Genomic DNA, 24,182 nt, shown 5'->3' with positions numbered 1-24,182 from the left:
TTCACCCAAATTCCAAATAACAATATTGTCATTTAGAGCATTTATTTGCAGAAAATGAGAAATGGCTGAAATAACAAAAAAGATGCAGAGCTTTCAGACCTCAAATAATGCAAAAAAACAAGTTCATATTCATAAAGTTTTAAAAGTTCAGAAATCAATATTGGGCGGAATAACCCTGGTTTTTATCACAGTTTTCATGCATCTTGGCATGTTCTCCTCCACCAGTCGAAAACACTACTTTTGAGTAACTTTATGCCACTCCTGGTGCAAAATTTTAAGCAGTTCAGTTTGGTTTGATGGCTTGTGATCATCCATCTTCCTCTTGATTATATTCCAAAGGTTTTCAATTAGGTAAAATCAAAGAAACTATTCACAAAGAAAATATGCACTATTTACAGTAACCCATACAATGCACAATGCCGTGTATAATGATATAATGTAGTTACAGTGACAGACAGGCAGATGTAAATAATCAGAGGTCATATCTCTGAGCCGCAGGCTACAAAGATTTATGCGTTTGTTTGGAGCCTTAGGGCCGGTTGAGCTGACTGTGAGAAAAAGCCGGAATTCACGCCACTAAACAGAGATATTTAGAAGTGAAATCCGCTCTGTTATCGCTTTCCTCTCAGCTTTTTCACCCGCCGGTTCCTCCAGACTCCATCAGCAGGCGGCGGTCTGAGCAGCGAGCAGCGCGAGCAGCGTCGCCAGCCAGCCAGAGTTGCCAGGTTCGCGGTTTTCCCGCCAAATTGGGCTTGTTTTAACATTCAAGATTCAAGATTTTTATTGTCACGTCACAGAGTACAGATGTACATGTGAGTGAAAAACTTCCCACCACTGTGTAAAAAAATTATATTTACAAGAAGAGTAATACAATAAAATATAATATAAAAAGACATACATATAGCTTTACAGTATAAACACTATACACACTTAATAACAATAAACATAATAACTTACACTATAGATAAATATTGCACATAACAAATATTGCACTGATGTAGATATGCAGATATCTATAGTGTGTGTGTGGAAGTGAGGAAATAGTCCAGTAGGTGACAGAATAACTATGAGTAAGTGCAGGTAAGGAATGAGTTGAGTGTGAAGTACAAGGGGCAAGTCTGATAGATGTAGTGTAAAGTAAAGTCCAGTTGCGGGTGAAAATTCAGGGGTGGCGGGTGCGTTTTTGGGCTACCTTTAAATTAAAAAGAAAAGTACGTGTTGCTTTGGATGTTAAGTACCACAATGGGCAAACGTGTACAAGTCAACACTAAAATTAATATTGCTTGGATCAGGATGTAACCAGTAATTACAAGGTAATGAAAAAAATGTTAAAGAGGAGAGAAGAGGGTTCAGGAGGGGCAAAAACATAAATGAGTAAGTAAAAGTCAGATATAAAACTGTTATAAAATAACTAATAAAACATAGTATTATTCATGACATTTAGATAAATAACATTACTGATAATAAATCCCTTATAAACAAAATACTAAGTCGTACATATTGTTGTTTTGTGTGACAGACATGTTTTTTGGGCTAGATTAAGCTTCTGAAGGGCGGGTTTTAGACCTACATCTGACGTTAGGCTGGATATTTTCTTTGGACCCTGGCAACCCTGCAGCAAGAAGTAAGAAAGCGAAGGGGCGGGGTCATGCGCGAAGCATGCGCAGTGCGTAGTTACGCTTGGTGAAAAAGACCCTAGTAGAAAACAAAGCGACTGTCGGTTAGTTGGAGGCTCAGCTTAGCTGAAGTGGGTTTTATCTTATTTAACGTTTATATATTTTCTCTTTAGCGATAAGAATAGGAACATATCAAAGCTGCCTATAGTTTTTTCTTGTTTTATTTAAATACTCCGCGGCCTAAGTTGGCTTCTTATTAGGCGTAAGATGGCGACAGCGGACGAGCCTCGGTACTACAACGGTGAGTGAAAACAGCTACGCTGACTAGCTTAGCAACTGTGCTAACATCAGCTATATGTTACCTAACGAGCTAACACGCTAGTACAAACCTCAATTTTACACTTTTGCTGTTTGTTTTCTCGTTCTTTATTACATGTGGGCCTGTTCCATATGTTTCAATTGCCTGAGAGCTGTAGTGAACCGCGCTTTATCGTTATAGTTCTCACTGTTCGCGTTTAGACATTCAGTCTGGCCTCGCTACTGCTTAGCTAAGCATACAATAATTTAGCTCGCAGATTACACATTGTATTTAGCGTTAGCTAGACTTCTACTCAGCCACTCAACAAATTAACCGTAACTAATTAATAAATAGTTAAATTAAGCTACTTTACCATCGATACATTACAGTAAGCCTCTGGTCGAACATTATTAGTTAGCCGTTAGCTAACCTAAGTTAGCTATCTGGCTAAATCTGCTTTGTGAACTTTCGCTTTTTGAGTGTGATCTTGAACCTAGCTAGCTTAAGTAGCTAACATAGCTAGCTAGTTTAAATTGACAAAACATGTCTAGCTACTATACACCCATATTATACCTGTTAGTGGATCTGTATCTAAATTGCAGCATACTTTGGCTGACTAAAGCACAAATAACCACGTGTAGCTGAATCAAGTTACAAACACGTTAAAGTGACAGCAGTTTTATAGAGCTAACTAATCAATTACTTTACATTTTCGGATATAGGGTTCAGTACCCTTCATTTGATCTCCAGTCAAACAGCTCTTACGTTTTTTTAGCAGATATTTTGAAGGTATTAAATGGCACACACTCCTCCACGTGCATTAAGGGGAAAATACATTTTAAAAAAGTGGCGAAGAGGAGGGAGGAGGTTTTAAACTGGACCTCAAAAATGAATAAAAGATAACCCAATGTTTCTGCATGATATATTGTCTTGAAAGTAATTGCTGTAATTATTGTATTATTATTATCGTTATTATTATCATTATTACTATTGTATTGTTGTTATTATTATTATTATTATTATTAGTAGTAGTAGTAGTATTATAAATGTCATACTATTTATGCAATGATAGTGCGGTAACATAATAATACCTTTACACTGATTTGTTAAAAAAACATTGAACAGTTAATACAGAATTAGACATTGGAATTTGTGTAATAGTTAAATGTCCTAAATAAGTAAATCATAAATGTAATATGTAGTAATGTAAATTGATGTGTTAATATATAGTTGACAGCCAATTTGTGTTAAATGGGCAATATTGAAGTTAGCAAAAACTAATGAGGTTCTGTCAAAGTACAAATCCTCAATCATTTATACTTTTAATAATAAACAACCTAACAACTAGGTTTATACATGGGGGCTCATCTGTACTCTACTCTCCCCCTCACTCCCCTTTAATTACATGACAATGACAAGCTTCAACACCTACCCGCTAAATTGCTGTGGCCATTTATGATCCGATCGGCAGCATTTAGAACAAACATGAAGATCCGATACCTAACACTAAGATGCTGTGCCCTGTGTATGATCTTATAGACAGTCAGTACATGTGTTGTAAGTCGATAACATACTTATTGTGACAGGCCTAATAAAAGATACAAGCATGGGCCTTTTGACAACTATGGAAGACCTATGGAAGAACTCTCGTTAACCACCCAAGAAGTCCTATCTAACAAATTATGCATTTCACTCTCTTTTGATATGACAAACACTCCACATTTTTTATGTGCATCTTTTTACTAAGAGAATATTATGTGAGTCTGAAATGTTTTAGAGGCGGTTGGCAAGCAACCAGACACAAAAGAACACATGCAAAGCAAACTGCTGAAGTGTTATTGATTTTAGATGTGGGAAAATGTGCCTGCAGTTTGTACCAAATGTCCAATTACCAAGTGTCCTAGAAAAAATGGAAGATGGAGTGATAATGTACTTTTTGCTTAAAGATAAATATACAGATATACAGCATGGTGTGAAATTTATCTATTTAAAAGCAAAAACTTTTGGTCTATTTAACACAAGAAGATAAGAAGAAACTGAATTAAGTGGTTATTAGTTCAGGACTGTAATAGAATCTGTACTAGATATGTTTCCATGTCAATATGTTTGTACCCATTGTGATTAGATTTTGGATGTTTGATTAATTCATTATTATTTTTAGAACATGATGATCGAGTCAGTGGACCCAAGCACCGCCATAGGAAAGGCAGGGGGCCCTTCAGAGCTCCTATGTACAGTGACCAGATCCAACGACCGAGGCATCGTGGAGGGCATGGAGGAGGAGGCGGCGGCGGAGGAGGAGGAGGTGGTGGAGGGGCTGGTCCCAGATCAAGACTTGAGGATAACGATGGAGATGTATCCATGGGAGATGACACCTATGATGGCGGATCCCAGCGAAGATTGTGAGTGTGTTGAATTTGGAATATTTCTATGTTTTGTGAGGTGTTTTTAAGTTTGTTGTAAGGTTTGTTTTGTAGTGGGATTTACTTTGAAGAGTCAAGCGAGTGGAGTTCAGTATCTGTGCACAGGATTAGCTTAGTCTTTTAACAGCTCTGTTTCATCCTGTCTAATCATAGAGTTTCAGTGCCCTGGGGTAATTGAAAGGGGCAACACAGGAAAAAGTGTGGTCACGGTTGTGGAAGAAGAAGAAAAAGAATGTGTGTGAGATACATATGTTTATTTATATTAACGTCTTTTGTTCCTGTCTAGTAATCCTTATGGACGACCACAGAATCGCCGAGATGGCCGTAGAGGTGGAAGAGATGGCGGCGGCGGTGGTGGTGGTGGAGGAGGTGGAGGAGGAGGAGGAGGAGGAGGAGATGGTGGTAACCACAGGGGTCGTGGAGGACGAGGAGGAGGAGGAGGAGGTGGTGGAGGAGGAGGAGGAGGAGGAGATGGAGGCCGTAAAGGCTGGTCCAAGATTTGTGTAAGTGTAAAATACACTTCCCTTTTTTTCTGTAAATATTTTACTTTTTTATTTATATTTGTATACACATAATTTTTGTCTCCATAACATGGGTTTCTGCGTTCTTTTAGAGTTTGTGTTCAGTCTGTTTTCTTTCTCCAAGAACTGAGGTTTTTCATATCTGTCTCCATTCAGATTCCCCATGGGAAAAAATATGACAAGCAGTGGCTTCTCTCTGTCCTTCAGAATCATTGCTCCATGCCCTTCAACGCAGTAAATGTAAGTAAGCTTCAGTTCTAGACTTTAAATGTGCTAGTTTTTATAATTCATATTAGCTTTTCTACAGCCCCTCTGTGCAGAATAGGCATTTTCATCTATTGACACATAGATGATCCAAAAATAAATGTTAAAGAAAAAAAAAACAAGCATATTTAATGTGAGACTTCAAAAATAGGGGGAAATGCATATTTTTATAACATAACATGAAGCAAAAACTATTCTTTTCCAGTTGTTATGCAGTGCAGTGGCCTTTAACAGTGGCATCAATGCTTCCTCAGATCAGTTTCTGACCAATTTATCCCCACAGTTTGTGCTAAGTTGCCTTCTTTTTCTGACATACACACTGATCTGTTTAGCTTAAAAGCACATTTTTTTTCCATCTTTGCAGTACCATCTTGATGGCAACAGAGCACAGTTCTACATTGATGATCCAAGCACAGCAAATGCTTTGCAAAAAGTATCCAGAAGAATCACAGACAAGGATGGTTATAAGGTAACCTATTGTTTTGTTTGCATAAGTTAAAATATTTTTTGTTGCTGATATAGATGCTGATGTGCTTGCCTTTAGATATAATAAGTAATTGAAATATGTAGATAGAAATCAGTACATCAATTACATAAGTGTTCTATTATTTCATGCACCTGTTTCTTGTTTAAACTCCTCAAATTAGATAACAGTTGTTACGAATCCTTGCCCACCACCCAACTTTGTCCCTCAAGACCTAAAGCCAGAAGACCTTGAACACTTAAAGGTGAGTGAGTGATTCTGTAGGTGAACACACCATTTTTATAGTTGTTGTTTCCCAGTTTTAATCATTATTGACATCACAAACTTTTTAGTTATTATATAGTACTTAGTTACTCTTCTTATTAACAGCGCTTTTTAATTAACACTTTTTTCCCCATTTTTCAACAGCAATGCATGTCAAAACGATTTGATGGTTCACAACAGGCTCTTGACTTGAACAACATAAGAGTGGATCCAGGTAGGCCCTCTCTTAAATTGTTAACAGAACTGTGAAGTAGTATGTCTTATTCCTGGGCTTGGGGCGGCACAATATATAATTTTAGCATTAACATTAGCAACATACAATAGTTGCAGGACATGCAATGTCAATGTAAATAAAAGGATATTGGTGCTCAAATTGAGAGAAATTGCATTGTTCTCATTGTTTATTACATATTAAAAAGAGCCACATTATATTTGCCCACTATAATTCTACTACAATCTTGGATACACTTTTTAATAATCATGACATGTTGGCTCGTTGACGTAAGACATTTTGGAAGATTTTTTTTGTTCAATTTCTAGCTGTAATAAATGCAGAACACAAAATTGCCTGGTTTGCATTTCAGTTTATATATTTGTGAATGAAGCCATATAAAACATTTGGTGCACAGCAAGCCATTTATTAGAAATGTAGTTTTTTTTTTTAACCAGTATTCTTTTAGTAGTCAAAACCTTATGTCTTTTTAATGGCTTTGTACAAAGGAGCAATGACTTGAAAATTGCATTGTTTATTTAAGAAAGTGACTTCACAGAAGAAACAATTCCATTAAAAAAAACAATTCCATTAAAAAAATATATAGTAATAAACTAGTCAGGTAGAAGCATTATTTTTTTTTTCAGTTTTTTTAAATATCTTCTGTATGAAGTGCCATTTAATCCTATTGTATCAAATTGTTTTTTTTAGTATATATTGGGCTGATTCTCTTACTGTGTTCTATATCTTGTTGACCTTTATCCCCCACCCCCCTCAATTAGACTTGGTTTCCCAGAATATTGAAGTTGCCCTGAACAGGAAAAACTCCATGACAGCTGTCATCAAAATCATTGGAGAAAACATCCCTGAGGTAAAGTAATGGGTCTTTCTTTCATGTAGCTAAAAACATATCTACATATCTGAATAATTATACCATAAAGGTTGCAGAGAAATTTCATCTTTTTTTTTTTTTCTCCCCTATCTACAGCTGCTTTGTTTAAATCTAAGCAACAACCGGCTGTACAAGCTTGATGACTTGGCCGATATTGTCAGCAAAGTACCAAATCTGAAGAGTTTGAATCTCTCTTACAATGAGGTATTATGCATTTAGAACAGACTTGGAATACATTGTTGTCTTTTCACAGTTTAAAAGGCTAAATGTTTGATCATTTTGTGCTTTATTTTCTTTGCAGTTAAAGACTGAGAGAGAGCTGGACAAACTGAAGGGCCTTAAGCTGGCTGAGCTGTCGCTGGCCAATAACCCCTTGTGTGGTCACTTCAAGGACCAGGCTGATTACATTAGGTCAGTCTTTTTTTTGCCTTGTGCTCTGGAATCATGTGAGAGGGGTTGAATGAGAGTTGGATGGGTGAATGCATGTGTGTGTGTGTGTGTGTGTCTGTGTGCACACTATGTGTATCTCCATGGAGTTTAAAGAATCATATCAGGCTAAAACAACTGGAGCATTACACGGAAGCTGTAGAAGCTTTATCTAGGAATTGAAGGAAATGGTTGAGTAAATGTCCCATGCCTTCATGTGCCATTGCTCTTAATTAGCAGCACAACAGCTGTATGACATTGTGAACATCTGTATAACTGTTATACACAGCTGATCATTGAAAGTAAGGCTGCTTTTTGGAATATTATGATGGGGCTGCACTCACTCACTTCACCTTCAGCTCTTCCAGAAAAAGTGCCCAAACACAAAAAAATTATATATTTTCTTATTAAATGTCAGCAAGGTTGTCATTTATCAGCATTTAAATGTCTTCTGGGTGTTTGGAGATTATTTAAATCCCATGTTGAGTAATAGAGGCAGCTAAGAGGAGGAGCTGTGCCCACAGAAGACATTAAAAGATGGCAGAAATAATCAACAGATGAATCGACTAATGAAATATTCCAGTTTTACATCATAACTGGAATGTATGCCATACAAAAAAAAACATTTGTTAACAAATAAGCTGATAGAACCTGTGTATGTCTAAACAACAACATAGTTTGCCTGAATACAGTCATACTATCATTTTTGACCTTTATGGTAAACCTAAATGGGTCAGATTTAAGAAACAAGTTCTCTGTTATGCTTTCTTTGTTTTGTGTGTTTTATGCTACGCCTTTTCTAAATAGATTTCTTAAGCAGTGCTGTTGGCCGTGTTACTTTCTATATAGTTTACTGCTCATAAACTCCGCTATAGTGTAAGTGGATACATTTAGCTCACTTGAAAACCCTTACTTATATCCTCACCATCTGCAGCTCTTTTTGAGAAACACATTTGACCCATCAGAATGCCCAGTGTCTCCTTACCCTGAGAGCATAGGGTCCAAGTTGACTCTAAAGGAGAACAAAAGATCAAATCTCTGAAGATTCTGCATTCTGCAGTGCTCAAGCATTCTCCACCACTCTGTGATGATGCTACCTCATGCACCCCCCCACATATACCTTATTGGTTTGGGCTTAAGTCTGGGTGTGGCTGCTGGTGGCCAGTGAAGAGGGCTGGTTAGCCAAAGACGGGTAAGATCCCACCACAAACCAGGGACAACCTAAGGCAGGCACAGTCGTGATACTGGCCACAGCATGCAATATAGAACAGATGCTGTCATTAAAAAGAAGCAAAGAAGAAAAGAAGAACGTGGATTTCTGTCGTTGCCAAGAGAAAAAAAATACTCTTGGGTGGTGGAGGAGCGGGAGCAGCAGGTTTTTAAGAAAAGCCCTCAAGCCATGCAGTGCTCAGCAACATTGTGACCTTAAAAGCCTCCATGAGGGGTTTGGTGCACAAAGCCAAAGCAGGAAAACAACTCCGAAAATCAACATGCTCTCTTTCTGGGCTCTTTCTGTGCTGAGGAACAACATGAGTTTGAGGTCATGTTCTCAGAACTACAATAACCATCAAGTTCTCAAATTCCAGTGGGGTTCTCTAGGTTAGGCTTTAATTAGACATAGGGAAATAGGCTAGTAAAAACCTGTAGTTTTAATCTTTTTTTTTAAAGAAAACCCGCCATTTTTCAATATAATGGTAGGGTCCAAATCAAATAGGTTTGTTCCAGACACTTGTCTCTTTCTGCATTTGCAGTGTTATTGTTAGCATTAGCAGTATTCTATATAGAAACTCAGAGTCCAACTTCATTGTGTTTGTTTCTTTATGATTAGCTCCTTTTGCAGTGTTCCCTTGCATTTTTCCTTTTGTCTTATACTTATCTTTTGCTCTTCAGCTCTACAAGGCCTCATTTTCATCTTCAGCCCTTGTTTCTAATAACCTGACCTAAATTGGGATGCTCTTAATTTTTTAATTTAAAAGGGTGTCCCATACTACTTTGTATATTATTTTAAAGTATAAATAAGTATGCAGTCCTATGCATATTTTAATGCACAGGGATTAAGTAATACACTGCATCAAATATATGCATTCATTGTGGTTTTGATCAAGTTTACTAGTTTATCAGTTAAACGCCCGCTTCCAGCATTTCAGCACACAATTACCATAATATTATATCTTTGTACTTAATAAACCTGGCAGTTCACAGTTAACCACTAATGGCATGTCAGACTCAACTCACCACGGCCCCTGAGAGTTCAGTCCACTCCCTATGCGCCTGAAAGTACTGACCGTGTCCAGCGGGTGTTAACAACCAACCACCACACACACTCCCTTTCACTCCCACCCCTACCCCTCAGAGTCTGCGTGTGTCAGTGTGTTTCAGCGTGTAGGGGGGCTGGTGGTGAGTATTGCAGAAGGGTGAGTACCATGTTCCTGTCAGATGTTTGTAGCAGCTCAGAATTTCTCCTTTATTTGGAGGATAAGGAAGGATTGATAGGCTGTGGTAAATGTATACATCTGCTTAAAGCAGAGACCATCTTGATTATGTAAGCATTTCCAGTTTAATCAAAAATCATACATTTTCTGGTACCTCAATTAATGTATGTTTATAAACCCGTATTTTCTTTTAAATATCCAATGTTTCCATTCAGGCCACCAAGGGGAATGTGAAGCTGGGGTATGTGGCTGTGTGCGGGCACTGTGGGAGGGGAGTGTTTTAGTGTTCTCTCTGTATAATGGTCATTCTCTTTTGTCTTCTTCTGTTTGTGCTTGCTGGACAGTGCCATACGGGAGAGGTTCCCCAGACTGCTTAAACTGGTAGGCCCCACGCGTTACAGCATTATCAGACCATATCTGACCCAATTGTTACTGTTAGCAGTTAGTGGCACACAATAGAACATGAGCTTGTTATTTGTTAGACCATCTCATGTTCCTTTGGCAAATGCTTGTTGATCTGGTGTATCTCACCTTTCAATTGTTTTCCTTTTACAAAATTCAGGATGGACATGATCTTCCTCCTCCTATTGGCTTTGACTTGGAGGTGGCCCCTGCAGTTTTGCCCCCGTGCAAGGTGAGAAATGATTTTACATATGAACCTCATTGTTGTATTTTTATTAAATAGCTTGTTGCTTTTCATTTTAATGTTTATTTAATTAATTATTTATTTTTATAAACCTAGCCAAGCTACTTCTGCTCAGAAGAACTCAAAAGCCTGATCCTTTGCTTCCTGCAACAGTAAGTTACTTTTTTGCGTGAACCACAGCATAACACAAATAGAATGGAAATACCCTATGGCATTAATTTTTAACTAGTTGCATGTGAAGCATCAACAGCACATCTAATGTGAATTGTTCAAAATATTACATACTCTATGTTAACACTTAGACTTAATATTAAGGGGTTGGCAGGATTAGTAAATACAGTAAGTATTAGTAAGTACAGGATCCAGCTAATGTCAGTACAGCTGCTCTGGACATTTACTTTTATACAGCTTCTCTGGTTAAAGTGGTTTCTGTGTTTATTCTTGGGTTATTTTAAATTGGTGTAATGACTGCCACTTATCATTTCTTTACCTCTCTTTCCTAGGTATTACACTATATACGACTCTGCCGATAGACAGCCCCTACTTGATGCCTATCACGATGGAGCGACTTTTTCACTCGTCATTCCCTTCACTATGCAGAACCCTTCCAAGTACAGTACACATCTTCTTTTTGTTCTACTGTCAGCTTGTCACATGTTGTGCCTTTTCTTTTCACACTGATCACATTGATACTTAACTGAAATGCACTTTCTATTTCATCTCATAGATGCAGTTTGGGAGAGTACCTGAAAGACAGTCGCAACCTCAAACGAGTGAAGGACTCCAGTAAGTCTTCAGACTTTCCTTGGCGTAATATGTTGAGACTCAGATTTGCCTTTGTGGTTTATTTGATTAAATAACATGATGAGTCAGTATAAATGTTTTAAGCATTCATATTTGTGCATGTGTCTGAAATCTAGTGGTTGTATTCTAAAGCTGAGTGGATAATTATTATGAGTAAACTGACACCAACAGCCACTGTTACTTTTACTAAAATTTCTAAAAGTCAAAGGCTATGGTGTCGGGTACATGGCTGCCTATAGGTTTCACACCAGCCATGGTGTAGATTTGATCCAGAAGCATTTATGCTTTTTTTCTGGATGGAACTACTTTTTAATTGTATCTGAGCTAAAATATTCTTTTTCCTGGTTTTCTAGCTACACGGTTTCGCTTGCTGAAGCATACAAGATTGAATGTGGTAGCGTTCCTGAACGAGCTTCCCAAGACTCAACATGATATCGCCTCCTTTAATGTGGACATCAACACCTACACTGTAAGTAAATTGTGCTGTAGCAAGAGCTCAAACTGCACTGGTTTACTTGGTTGCCTAGCTCTAATCCCCCTGTTCTTCTTTTTCCAGAACACATTGTTGTCGTTCACGGTCAGTGGGGTGTTCAGAGAAGGTATGCTAATGTTTGAATATTCATAATTGATTATTACATTATTACATTGTACATTATTACATTCAAGAATTTCCCCCCGGGGATCAATAAAGTATCTATCTATCTATCTATCTATCTACATTAATCTTGTGCATTCCAGATTATAAGTGTTGTCTTTTTTTCTCCTCTCAAGTGGACGGTAAATCCCGGGACTCATACAGGTCTTTCTCTCGGGTGTTCATCGCTGTGTCTCCTGGAAATGGAACGTAAGTGTCTTGTATCATATATTTGCATGATTTGAAAGGTTCATTTGCCACAAAGTGTGGATTTGAATACAGCCTTGTTCTGTGCTATTTTTCATTCAAACCATGTCATGTTTTCAGTCTGTGTATTGTGAATGATGAGATGTTCATCCGAAACGCCACGACGGAAGAAATCCGGCGAGCTTTTGTGGCCCCGGCCCCGACCCCCTCCAGCAGCCCTGTGCCCACGCTCTCTGCCACACAACAGGAAATGCTCTCTGCTTTCTCCCTGAAGTCTGGCATGAACCTGGAGTGGTCTCAGAAGTAAGTATATGCAGCTTTGTATCACAGAACTATAAGCAGGGTCTTCCCGAACAGATTTTACTCATTTAAAATATATTTATGGAGTTCATGCATTTGTTTTATTTATACATATTATATTAATCTCAAATTAAAATCTTACTACTAATCTAGGACTGGGATATGTTTTATACTGCAAATGCAGCTTGTATAATTGAAAATGAATTCTATGGTTATGTTCAGACTGCAAATCTAATCCAAACCACATTTGGGGGGGGTTTTAAGTGAATTTACAATTTGAACAGTTGCAGCTCAGTCTGGCTGCTCAAATTAGCTTTGGAAGTGTCTCTTGTCACTTTGATAAAGGCAAACAATGACCAAGTCAAATCCAGAGTGACTAAAGTGTTTAAAACCAAGAAGAACAAAAAAGGTTCCTGCTTTTGTCTTCTGTTGTTACTGATGCCTTAATCGTTATGACATCAGCCTCTATACTTGTCTGGACACCATTCCAGTCTGATCTGATTTGTCTGCATTCCGAACAATGCAGTAACTATGCTATTGTTTTAGATCTTCAGTGTTGATTAACTTGTCTGATCATATTGTAGGTGCCTACAAGACAATGACTGGGATTTTGACAGAGCAGCTCAGATCTTCACAGACCTCAAGGTACTAAAACTGTTCTGTTTTTCTGAAGTTACACTGTTGATTACATAAATTGGTGAGTTTTCCAAGCTTTGCCAATATCTTTTTTTTCTCTCTCCCTCCAGATCCAAGGAAAGATTCCAGATGTTGCGTTCATAAACTCCTAAACTGTTTTGTGCATTTTGTTTCGTTTTTTTTTTTTTTTATAGTTTTGTTCTGATGTAAGCATAAGAAACTTGCGTCAACAGAAGTATTTGTAGTTGATGTAATTATTATTAAAATGATTTAATTAATTTTGGTGCTGTTTATTCTCTGTAAAATGTTAATTACACACAATGTACCAGCTTGTCAAGCTTGAATTATGTGACTGTAGCTACCTAATTAAATTTTCAAAAGGACAGGTGAGGATGCATTAATGTGTCTACTGACCGGTTCCTCAATCATTTCTCACTGCCGCTTGCTCACTGCTGCTTGCTAACTGCTGTGAACACAAGTGCAGTATAGTGCTGTAAAGATGAAGCCAAATAATAGTACATCTCAAATGCAAAGATTCTAAAGGGTTTATTTTTGGAGAAGAAGTAACAAAAGCATCATTGAAAGTAACTGGTTACAAAGCAGCATTTCATCACATGACATTTGTGCGCTTTGAGTTTACATTGTGCGTTTTTAGACTGAATTTCAGTATTCCTGGATAAAGTTCTTAAGCCTTAATTTACAATTCAGCACAGTACTGTCTTTGTGTAGGCTAAACTAGGCTTATTGCTATGTCTTTCTCTTTGGGTTCTACTGCTCTGTATAGGGAATTGTAACAGTGGATGACTAAGGAGGAGGGTACAGTTGAGGATGTACGTTGGTTGGAGTACGTTGGTGCAGACAACCTTAGGCCAGGTCAGAGAGGATGTTGGAGGCTAAGCTGCAGGTGAGGCCAGTGCCATCAGGCTCCACATTCAGCTTCTTCACCACACCATCCTCAACAAGCATGGCATATCTAGACACAGAATATTATTTACATGAATTAGCAATTTTGGAACATCGACAGAAGTCCTATCAATCTCGTCCAGCCTTCAGTAATGATTCACTTTCAGTTGCACACAAACAGAAAACAAAAATTAGTACATTGTGGTTCTGGCTGGTTCCTATTGTAATCCAGGTGGTTGGTATGGGTTAGCTTGTTGTTGGTATTAAGTGGTATCCAACACTTTGCTTTGCTGTTGCTATGGTGTTTAGGTACCAGGTGGTTTCTATGCTGGTTTCACTGGTATCCCATAGAGATGTAACCGTTACATTTAGCAAACATCTTAATGTGCCTGCTGTCACCAAATCTTGCCACAGGTCTTTTGCAGTTCCCTGAGGTTTTTGCCTTTTCAGGAAGCTCTTTCTACCATATCCAGCTAGCACAGCCAGTATTCCTTTTTAGACAGCAGACACTTGTAGGGGTGGGCGATATGGCCCTAAAATAATATGACTGTTTCACGGTATTTACGGCATAATGATACTCTTGTCAATATGACAAAACCCTGAGTTAAAAAAAAAAAATCAAGAATACACTACTGCAACAAAATGAAAATTAAATTGTATTATTATGTACTATGATATACCACCCTAACTTAGATATTAAAAAATACAAGATTTTTTATCAGATTTGTAACAGAAGTAAATGATCCAGAATGTCATGATACTAATAATGCACTCCAAATATCTCCAGGATTAAAGTAAAAAAAAAAAAAGATACTAGATCTGGTAGATATATAATGGGAAATAAGAAAAGTGTTAATTTTTCTTTTGGTAAAAACAGCAAAAAAAGTAGTACCCTGATGTGATAAATAGGGGTGGGTGATAGGGCACAATATTCAGAAATGTTGGTGATATTATTGCATACAATACGATATGGCACAGCCCTAGTGCTAGCTGTATCTTTCAGGAACACGTGGGTGCCTTTTTGGTGTTTCCATTTTTATTTTCCATGTTTGTGCAAAGCAATATTCTTATTTAACACAACACCATATTTCTAACTTGCATTAAAATGTTTAACTAAAACGTTCACATATTTGTAGAGTTTTTTCAAAACACACGATGCAGAAAATGAAGCTCTTGATTTGCCACCTGATTTGCATATGTGTGATTTTATGTGGAATTCTACTCCTCTGCCCACTATTTTAACCCAATAAAACCTAAATTCCATCAAATCCCCAGTAAAAAAAGAAAGAAAAAAAAAGAAGACTAATATTCTACTATAAAATCTATATAGCAAATAAATCCAATTCACTAAAATATTTGATAGTTTTATTTTCATTGGATAGGAAGCCTGTGTGCAACATTTTATATTTCACATAGAGCGTTTTTTTCATAAACCATCCCTAAATAGTAAAAATACATGATTATAAAGTGTTCCAAATTACATTAAATTAGTGAAAACTAGCTGTTACTCAAAGGCTCAAAGGTATTACGGTTTTCTAGTACAGTGGGCGCGGCCAAGTTACTGTTTCATTGGTTTATAAACTTGTTCATTGGCTGTTCTGATTGACGACTGCTCTCAAATAGTGTTATGTGCATTAAACCATTTAAAAAATAAAGAAAATACATGATGTCCATTGTAAAGGATGTAGGGTCTGAAAGGGTTAATAAGTGAAAAGGCAAAGCAGAAGTTAGAACTTAGATTCTTATATGCCAGAAATCATAGGATAGCAGTAAACAAATGGATCATGAAGAGTCACTTAAAGGGACTGCTCTGAAATGCAGACACCTGTATAAGGTGTTAGTTTGGACACAGGCCAGCATGCCATGGTGAGACGACATTAATTATTAAGTGAAGGCCTGGTAGTGGGTGCCATCAGGATGTGACTATATTTTCAAAGTTCTGCAGGTGATTAACATTGCAAATTGAGAAATGTTAGTGTATGTATGCGTGTACTAGGAATATGTCTCGGCATAATGACATTAATGATTGTGACCAGTGGCGTCTAGCAGAAGATCCCACAGGCCAGTGCAGTATTCTTCAAATTTCAAGCAAAATTATTTCCCCTCTTATAACATGGCATCTACCACCCAAAGTAAACCTAGGATCAGTTAATATATACACATTTTACAGATTCTTACCTTTTGGATCTCTTATTGCCAAGAACTTGGAGGATTTCATCATTATCCAGAAAGAGATCAACTGCCTGCAAAAGTAGAAAGAAGCAGTTAGAATTGATTTAGACATCAATACATGATATAAAGCTGCAAGTATGAGGAACAAGTGGCTAATATAGAACAAACCACACAATCCTATTGCTCAATCCTGGGCTGGCAAGGGTTACATGCATGGGAGTTTCCATAATATTTTTTCTGTCAACAGAACTGATTACAAATCTGAGTGACGGAATATCAAAAGTATGAACATTCTTACCGCAGTGAATGCGCCGGTAGGATCTGCCAGCATTCGTACCTATAATAAAATAGAGGGGTTTTAAAATAGAAGTTTTAAATAGTCAGTTTTATTGTTAAAAGCTTCCTTGTCTCTACAGTCATTCACCACAATGACTCAATCATCAATTGTCTATTTTTTTTAGGACAACTGCGGTGGAATTGAGAAACATTGGAGACTTCACAAGGAAACTGACTGATAAAAATGGCTTACGAAACATTAAATGCAATCAGTGTGCCAACTGGTAGTTAAAGAAAACACTTCCAGCATCTCATAACCCACCGTCTGTTTCCTCATCAACTAATTCATGTTTCCTTATGAGAAACTGACATCAGCAATGAGTCATAATGCATAATTGCCCTGGATCCAACAGTAAACTAAACAGACTATTGTTCTCATTAGATTTTCATTATTTTAACCTGCCTGGCTGCCTGACTTACCTTGCCATCAGTGCCATGCTCCTTGCCCCATGCAGCCATGACAAAAGCGTCATTTACAGATATGCAGGCCACCTCCTGCACGCCTTTACTCTTCAGCTGTCCAGCTTCCTCCACAAACCCCGGGAGGTGAGTCTGGTGAGACAGGGGATGTGTCAGAACCACAGCGACATGGTTACACTGAAGACTATTACTATAATGTTTTCATATATATGTATTCTGTATTTTTTAATTAGTGTTCTAGAGAAAAGACATTATTTCTGTCTCTAAAATGCAAGAAATGCTGATTTAATGTCTTGCTAGTTGTAAAAAGGGTCTCTGTATCCAAATCCAATTGGGAACCATATGTCCTGACTTTTTAAGTAATGACGCTTTATCTGTTTTGACATTATTCATTAGCATTTTCACACAATAAAACAGAAGGTTCAATTATTGAACTTCAATTCAGACATGACTGAGGAGCTTCTTGTCTGAGTAGGCAACATTTCTTTAGTTTCATACAGCCTAAATATCCAGATAATACCATTTCTTCTGAAATAGATCTGTGATCGATTTGATCTGGGATGTCAGAGTTACTGCGTTCCAAGTAGGACATTTTAAATGGAATTCCCATACAAGATTTTCTAGTCTAAATGTTTTTGTAGCCTCAACTTTAAAATTCAAGAACTGTCAAACCAGTTGCGGTAAAACTTTAAAGTCTTTAGGTAAGTGATTTAGTTTGAAGATTTATACTATTATTATTATTATTACAAAAAAATATTTAAAATGTCAAGTAGGTACTAATGTTGAATTAGCTCTAGATCATAAACATGACAATAGTGCATCCGAAAAGTAATCAATCTACGTTTCACTAAAATCCCAAAAGTTGGTGGGCATTATAACCCTCTAGCTGTTCATAATTTTTTGGATTGGATAGGGGTGGACTTATTATGGACTTATTAACATCTTAGATGCTGTAGCATGTAATGCCATTACCGTCATAATTAACATCAATTTCAGAGGCACTGGCATGAAATCCTGTGGGATTCCACAAGCAAAATGATATACATAGCTGGAAAATCCAGACCACTTAATGATGAGGATTTTCTATGATTTTACCAAACTAAAAAACTCTGAAATTTAATCAAGAGGACGATGTATGATCACAAGCCATCAAACCAAGCTAAAGTTCTTGAATTTTTGCACCAGGAGTGGCATAAATTATCCAAAAGCAGTGTGTGAGACTGGTGGAGGAAAACATGCGAAGATGCATGAAAACTGTGATTAAAAACCAGGGTTATTCCACCAAACATTGATTTCTGAACTCTTAAAATTGTTTTCTTTGCATTATTTGAGGTCCGAAAGCTCTGCATCTTTTTTTTATTCAGCCATTTCTCATTTTCTGCAAATGAATGCTCCAATATTTTATTTTTTTCTGCATTAGGATTAATAACTGATTGACATAGCAGGGGGTCAATGGGTTTAAATAGTTGGATATTTTTAGTAGAAGAGATGTCTTTGCAGTTTTTGGACACACTGTGTGTTGAGGTCTTGTGTGTTTGTCTGTGTTACCTTGGAGCATCCAGGAGTAAAAGCCCCCGGCACTGCAAACAGGACCCCCTTTTTCCCCTTAAACAGCTGATCCATGGACACTTTCTTATCTGGGGCTCCTTCTTGGACCTCCACAGCTGGTAGACTCTCTCCAACCTGTCACAAAGACATTATTAGACTCTAAAACTGAGTCTAAATGCCCCCCACTCCACTCCACTCAGGAGAAAAGGCTTAGCTGAGGCCGCATCTGTTTCTGACAGCAACACGTCGCTATTGTGAACGCACACAAACGCTTGTTGACGATGGACCGATTCTGCTTATATATTTTTAAGGCTATAAAGTGGTTTATTTTGTGCTTAATTGAAATAATCCGTGATATTAAGTTATTAGACAACATGCTAGATCTCAGTTTGTGCTTAGATAGCTGGATATGAAACGGGTTATAAAAGATGTCGTTTATAAAACAAATAGTTACTCACATGATCGTTGAATGTAGCTTTTAGCAGCTAAAGCTATCCAGGTCAGACAGTCATATCTAGGCTAACATTACCTGTTACAGGAATATATCACATATATTTACACTCAGGCCTGTCTCTAATCTAATCTACAGCGTGGTGACTAGCACATCCATCTCTAAAAATATCAGCTGCAATATTAAAACACATCTGCACAGCTATTAAAAATGCGTCTCACAGGCAGAATGGCCGCTAGTATTTCAGTTCTGAACTAAATAAACACATCAGGAGCTCTAACACACACTAAGCCCATCGTCATGTGTCCCTCCACAGCTATTTTAAGGCCCTATTACCCATCTTAACTAGTTATAATTACGGAAATTACTGCTCCTACCTTGATCGGCATGTTTACAGTGAGTGTGGTGTGAAGGGCTCTGATGCAGCTGACTGCACGGCTTCCTCTCAGTACAGCTGAAAGAGTGATCATCTGCTTTTATATGAAGAGCAAACAACGGAAAACACGAGCAAGGAGAGGCCTGTCTGACACCCAGTCTGACAGTCAGCTCATCCCTCAGAAAAGCATCCAATCAGACAGTCAGTCAATTAGCCCCACAGGAAACCAGCCAATCAGATAGTCTCTCAGCTAGACAAACAGAATAAACAGCCAATCTAAAAAAAACTGACAGTTATTTCCACAGAACAAAACAGCCAATCTGATACCCTGTCAACTAGACATACGAAAAAACAGCCAATCAAAAAACCTGACAGTTATTCCCACAGAAAAAACAGCCAATAAGATACCCTGTCAACTAAACAGACAGAAGAAACAGCCAATCAGAGAGCTAGGCAGCTAGTCCCGCAGAAAAAAACAACCTATCAGATCGTCTGTTAGCTAGATATACAGGACAACCGCCAATCAGGTAAACAATTACATAAACATACAAGAAAAATAGCCAATAAGATATTCTGTCAGCTAAACTTACAGAAAAACACAGCCAATCATAGACCTATACAGCTAGAGAGAGTTGCGTCAACTCCGTTCACTCCAATGGACCAGTTTTTTACAGCAATGGCGGACCGTGGAGCCTGTCAATAGTTCCCGGAAGTTAGCAGCAAATACTATCAGCACAGTGAAGCTGGAGCAGGATACACCATGTGTGGTCCACTTTTACAGGTTAGTACGCTTAAATAATCTGATTGTGTTTTATCAGGACATCAGAAACAAACTAACATGTGCACTGAAGCATTTTAGTAAAAAGCAGATTTAGGGGAGTAAATCTATGCCAGGACAACGCGAATACAGTTACTGGCATTTAACATTAATGACTGAGAGCCTATTAGTTGTAAATTCCTAAATATCTTAATATCTTATATATCCAGATAGACAATGCTGACCTAACTAAGTAAATATCTAATATATCAATATATTATATATTCAGATAGACCATGCTAACCTAACTAAGTACATATCTTAATATCTAATATATCAATATCCTATATATCCAGATATACCATGCTTAACTAATTAAATATCTTAATATCTTATATATCCAGGTAGACCATGCTAAGCTAACTAAATATTGTAAATATCTTGTATGTCCAAATAGACCATGCTAAGCTAACTAAATAAATATCTTATATATCCAGGTAGACCATGCTAACCTAACTAGCTAGGTAAATAAAGCTTAACTCTATTCATTTCAGAAAGAATTTTAAACACTAACAAGAGATAAATGCTTAATAAATACAGACTACTGTGGAAACTAAGTACTAAGTAGTACTGCAGAATTTAGCTAAATGATAGCTACCTATTGCTCAGGTAGCTAACGCTAACTAGCTATCTTACTGTTTGTCTTAGTAACTACTAATTTAACAGAGATATGATTTAAGGTGATATGACCAATATTTATTTTATTATATATGTTTGATTAAGGATATAGGCTATATTGTCAACAGTAGGATAAACACTTTCCAATGCATGTGTAATTTAAGATAGCATAATTAGTTATGTTTAATAGTAGTGCATCTCAAAAGAAATGTTTAATATTGTTTAATTAACAGTCATCTTTTGTATTAATTATGCTTACAGTGACACATCTAACAATTTATATTTTAAGTTTTAAATTAAATATTTTAGGGATTTATTATTTCTGTTTTTTTTTCATGAGCTTTTAGAAAAGTAAAACAAAAACAGTTTGGGATATGTCTCTTTATATGTAGTGATTATAAAATTTGACAGATTTTTTTTATTAAACTATGATAGAAAAAAAAATCATTATATTCAGGTTTTCTGAGATACACTAGTAATAGTGTGCCAAAAACAAACCCAATAAATATAAGTGTGTGTTATTGTTTGTTTTATATAAATATAAAATAAGTAAATAATGAATACAAAATATAACAACTTTAATACAATCATCTTTCTTGTCTTCATTTTATATTAAATAAAAATAATAATAGTAAAATGTAGATAATGTTTCCAAAATGTTTAATTGTATTCATGTATTAAATGCAATCATGTCTCAATTTTCTTATTCTCTTTCTGCTTTTGTATTCCTCAGGGTTCATTCTTCCGAACTACACAAGTAAACCCCATTTTATGTAATCTGTGGTGATTCTTTGGTTTATTTACATGTGCAATGTACTATTTTCCTTTAGTTGATTTACATGTGTTCTGTACTTTGTTTTTCTATATGTAGCCTCTCTATATTCTGATATCAGTCTTTAAAGTTATATATCATCTCATGTTTGTTGTAAAAATAATAAAGCTGTTGCAAATAATGTGGTTCCTCTTTCTTAATCCAAATAATTCTGCATGAAATATTCAGGTGGTGACTTAAGAATATTTGCAGATCTTTGTATCCTTTGATTAAGTTATTTTTGCAGTAAACTCTAAATATATGCAAGCCAAAACTTCTCCATCTTCTTTTGAACCTAAAATTTTACTTGTAAAGTAAAATTTTACTTGTAGCGACTGCATTTGCACGGTGTCATGAAATTAATATTAATTAACATACAAATTTAGCCTATAAAAACTCTCTTATGGATTACAATATTGGATTCACACAGAATAACATAAGCCTTAAATAAGTCAATATATGGTCACAATAATCCTCAATGAATTATCTATGTATAATGAAATAATATATATATATATATATATATATATATATTATTTCATTATACATAGATAATTCATTGAGGATTATTTATATATTATTATTAGTGCCCCAAAATCGCAATCTCTGTGTTTATGGGCTCAAATTGCCCACCAAGAACTTCCTGGAACTATCTGAAATCTCCATGAATCACGTGACCATCAAGGATTTTGAACTTCCGTTGTCGCGACTCTCTCTCTATGGCTCTGGTCCCATGGAAAACGAACAGCCAATCAGATTGTCAGTCACCTGGACATATAAGAAAAAGCAAGTCATAGATCTAGCCCGTCAGCTAGTTCCACAGATAAAAAACGCCAATCAGATATCCTGTCAGCTAGACCTACAGAAAAAAACAGCCAATCATAGATTTAGGCAGCTAGTCCCAAAAACAGCGAACCAGAATGCCTGTCAGCTGGACATACAAAAAAACAGCTAACCAAAAGGCCTGTCTGCAAGTCCCACAGAAAAACAGCCAATCCAAGTCCAAGTTAAGGGTAATAACCATAGACTGTATATAGCTGGACAGAGCATCGTCTCTTAAAAGTGAAGCCACCACAGGTCGGGCGCCCCCTGCTGTTCGGCTGCAGAAAGCTGTGTAACTCCACCCATTCCCATAGGTTTCAATGGCAAAACAGACAACATTCAATCACGTTTTTTTCTAATATTCTGTAATTCTACCTCCATTATTTAAATGCAGCAGCTAGTGTAACCTCTGCTTATATTGTCAATTTTTTATATCCCCACAGAATTTGGTTTTTAAAACATTATTCAGCTCTATTCAAAAAACGTGTGGTTATGGTAAAAGGGCTGGTTATGGGCGGGACCAATAACAGACCGTCAGCTCCGCTCCGCCCCGCTCTGCAGTCTGTGACCGCGAGGCAGCCCTCGGGGGCGGGGTTATTTAAATGAGTAGGCTGCTCTCCACAGTCTTTCTCCCTCCTCTGGTCTCTACTGCGCAGAATCAGGTGGCAGGATCGCCAACATGGCGGAAGATTTTGGCTTCATTTTCATTGAATGAATGGGAACGGAGACACGGCGTCCATCTTTTTTACAGTCTCTGGTAATAACTCACAGAGCAGTGTAACTCATTCTACACGTAAATGTTGAAAACAAAGTCTTATGTTAGAATATACTGGGTGGCAAAAAAATAATAATAATAATAAAAAAACACGTTTTCTGTAAATACATCATCCTTAAATCAAGTACTATTGGCCAGATTGTAAATCTGAGACAGGCAGCAGTGAGTGCTGTTGGATCAATTGTGAAGAAATGAAATGAATTGCTTTGCGTTTTGCTTACAAAAGATTCACTATTACAGAAAAACACATTTATTTTTTGTCTAAAATTCTGTCAAATTTGAAGCTTCTTTAGTTCCAAAATGTAACAAAATTGTGTGGCACACACACTGCCTAGTTATTGACAAACACCACCCCACCACTTTTAGCTTTGAAGGACATTCTAATGACTGGGATTATTGGTTGATTTAAGATTCCACTGGAGTAATTGGATACCAAATTTAGAAAAAAAAAATGTCTAATTGTATGTGCATAAACCAGATTTCAGAGTCCTACAAAACCAGCAAATCAAATTGTTATTGCACTTTTAAGGAAACATTCCATTCTATTAATTTTATAAGTATCAAGTGATATCACTATCTTATTGTAGAGTGATGTATGTGATGTCAAACTTAGAAAATTGTCTGTTCAGTGGTGCATAAAGCTAATTTTGCAGTCCTACTGTTATACAATCTCATAATATTACTGTATCATTCTCGAGTAATTGGATACCAAACTTAGGAAAAATGTCTATTCGATTGTGCATAAACCAATATATAAAGTTTGGTATCCAATTACTCGAAAATGATACAGTAATATCACTTGAAACATATATCTGGTAGACATGAGAATGAAGTCTTTAAGAATTTAGTGCTGTGATATAATAATTGCCTATTTAATAGCACTCCAAACATTTTCAAAATGTTACACTGTTCTACAAATAGGCAGCAGTCTTTCTGGTATATCTGAGTTAAGTTAATTAGACCTGGTCATGTTTATATAGATGTAAAACTTGTTTATGTTCTATTTTAAATCTCTGCAGGAGAAGCGCGAGCCTCTGCTCCTCCGGGTGCGCTGTGCACGCGGCTACCGTAAACA

General features: G+C 36.8%; 2 protein-coding genes across 3 annotated transcripts; one reads left to right on the top strand and one right to left on the bottom strand.

Moving 5' to 3' along the window:
• The first annotated feature begins 1,663 nt into the window (after nucleotides 1–1,663).
• nxf1b (nuclear RNA export factor 1b) lies at nucleotides 1,664–13,336 on the top strand. 2 transcript variants are annotated; one of them, XM_049466029.1, is made up of 22 exons: nucleotides 1,664–1,917; nucleotides 4,076–4,316; nucleotides 4,624–4,688; nucleotides 4,734–4,840; nucleotides 5,015–5,098; nucleotides 5,487–5,591; nucleotides 5,770–5,850; nucleotides 6,015–6,084; nucleotides 6,864–6,952; nucleotides 7,070–7,177; nucleotides 7,275–7,384; nucleotides 10,176–10,212; nucleotides 10,394–10,465; nucleotides 10,574–10,629; nucleotides 10,981–11,088; nucleotides 11,205–11,263; nucleotides 11,635–11,750; nucleotides 11,838–11,880; nucleotides 12,053–12,125; nucleotides 12,243–12,425; nucleotides 13,007–13,067; nucleotides 13,169–13,336. In XM_049466029.1, the coding sequence occupies exons 1-22, from the start codon at nucleotides 1,884–1,886 to the stop codon at nucleotides 13,208–13,210; spliced, it is 1,944 nt and encodes a 647-aa protein (XP_049321986.1). In that variant the 5' UTR covers nucleotides 1,664–1,883; the 3' UTR covers nucleotides 13,211–13,336. The 2 variants fall into 2 exon arrangements, with proteins under 2 accessions (XP_049321986.1, XP_049321987.1); XM_049466030.1 differs by having other exon boundaries at nucleotides 1,665–1,917; nucleotides 4,624–4,736; nucleotides 4,776–4,840.
• Nucleotides 13,337–13,585: 249 nt separating this feature from the next.
• On the bottom strand, nucleotides 13,586–19,442 carry prdx5 (peroxiredoxin 5). Its single transcript, XM_007244518.4, has 6 exons — nucleotides 19,266–19,442; nucleotides 18,438–18,572; nucleotides 16,890–17,021; nucleotides 16,432–16,470; nucleotides 16,140–16,204; nucleotides 13,586–14,031 (listed from the first exon to the last, which is right to left on the bottom strand). Exons 1-6 carry the CDS (start codon nucleotides 19,356–19,358, stop codon nucleotides 13,923–13,925), a joined length of 573 nt encoding a protein of 190 aa, XP_007244580.3. The 5' UTR covers nucleotides 19,359–19,442; the 3' UTR covers nucleotides 13,586–13,922.
• Between the last annotated feature and the right edge of the window lie 4,740 nt (nucleotides 19,443–24,182).

This window comes from Astyanax mexicanus, chromosome 17, assembly GCF_023375975.1.
Source record: "Astyanax mexicanus isolate ESR-SI-001 chromosome 17, AstMex3_surface, whole genome shotgun sequence".
Taxonomy (NCBI): Eukaryota; Metazoa; Chordata; class Actinopteri; order Characiformes; family Acestrorhamphidae; genus Astyanax; species Astyanax mexicanus.
The sequence above is the reverse complement of the archived record's forward strand: the minus strand, read 5'-3'. Positions and strand labels throughout refer to the sequence as shown.

Coding starts and splice junctions, on each gene's coding strand:
- nxf1b (XM_049466030.1), top strand. CDS start 1,884: ATGGCGACAGCGGACGAGCCTCGGTACTACAACG. Junction 12,126..12,242: donor GTGTCTCCTGGAAATGGAAC/GTAAGTGTCTTG, acceptor TCATGTTTTCAG/TCTGTGTATTGTGAATGATG. Junction 12,426..13,006: donor AACCTGGAGTGGTCTCAGAA/GTAAGTATATGC, acceptor ATCATATTGTAG/GTGCCTACAAGACAATGACT.
- prdx5 (XM_007244518.4), bottom strand. CDS start 19,358: ATGATCACTCTTTCAGCTGTACTGAGAGGAAGCCGTGCAGTCAGCTGC. Junction 17,022..18,437: donor TTACTCCTGGATGCTCCAAG/GTAACACAGACA, acceptor CTGTCTCACCAG/ACTCACCTCCCGGGGTTTGT. Junction 16,205..16,431: donor CTACCGGCGCATTCACTGCG/GTAAGAATGTTC, acceptor CTACTTTTGCAG/GCAGTTGATCTCTTTCTGGA.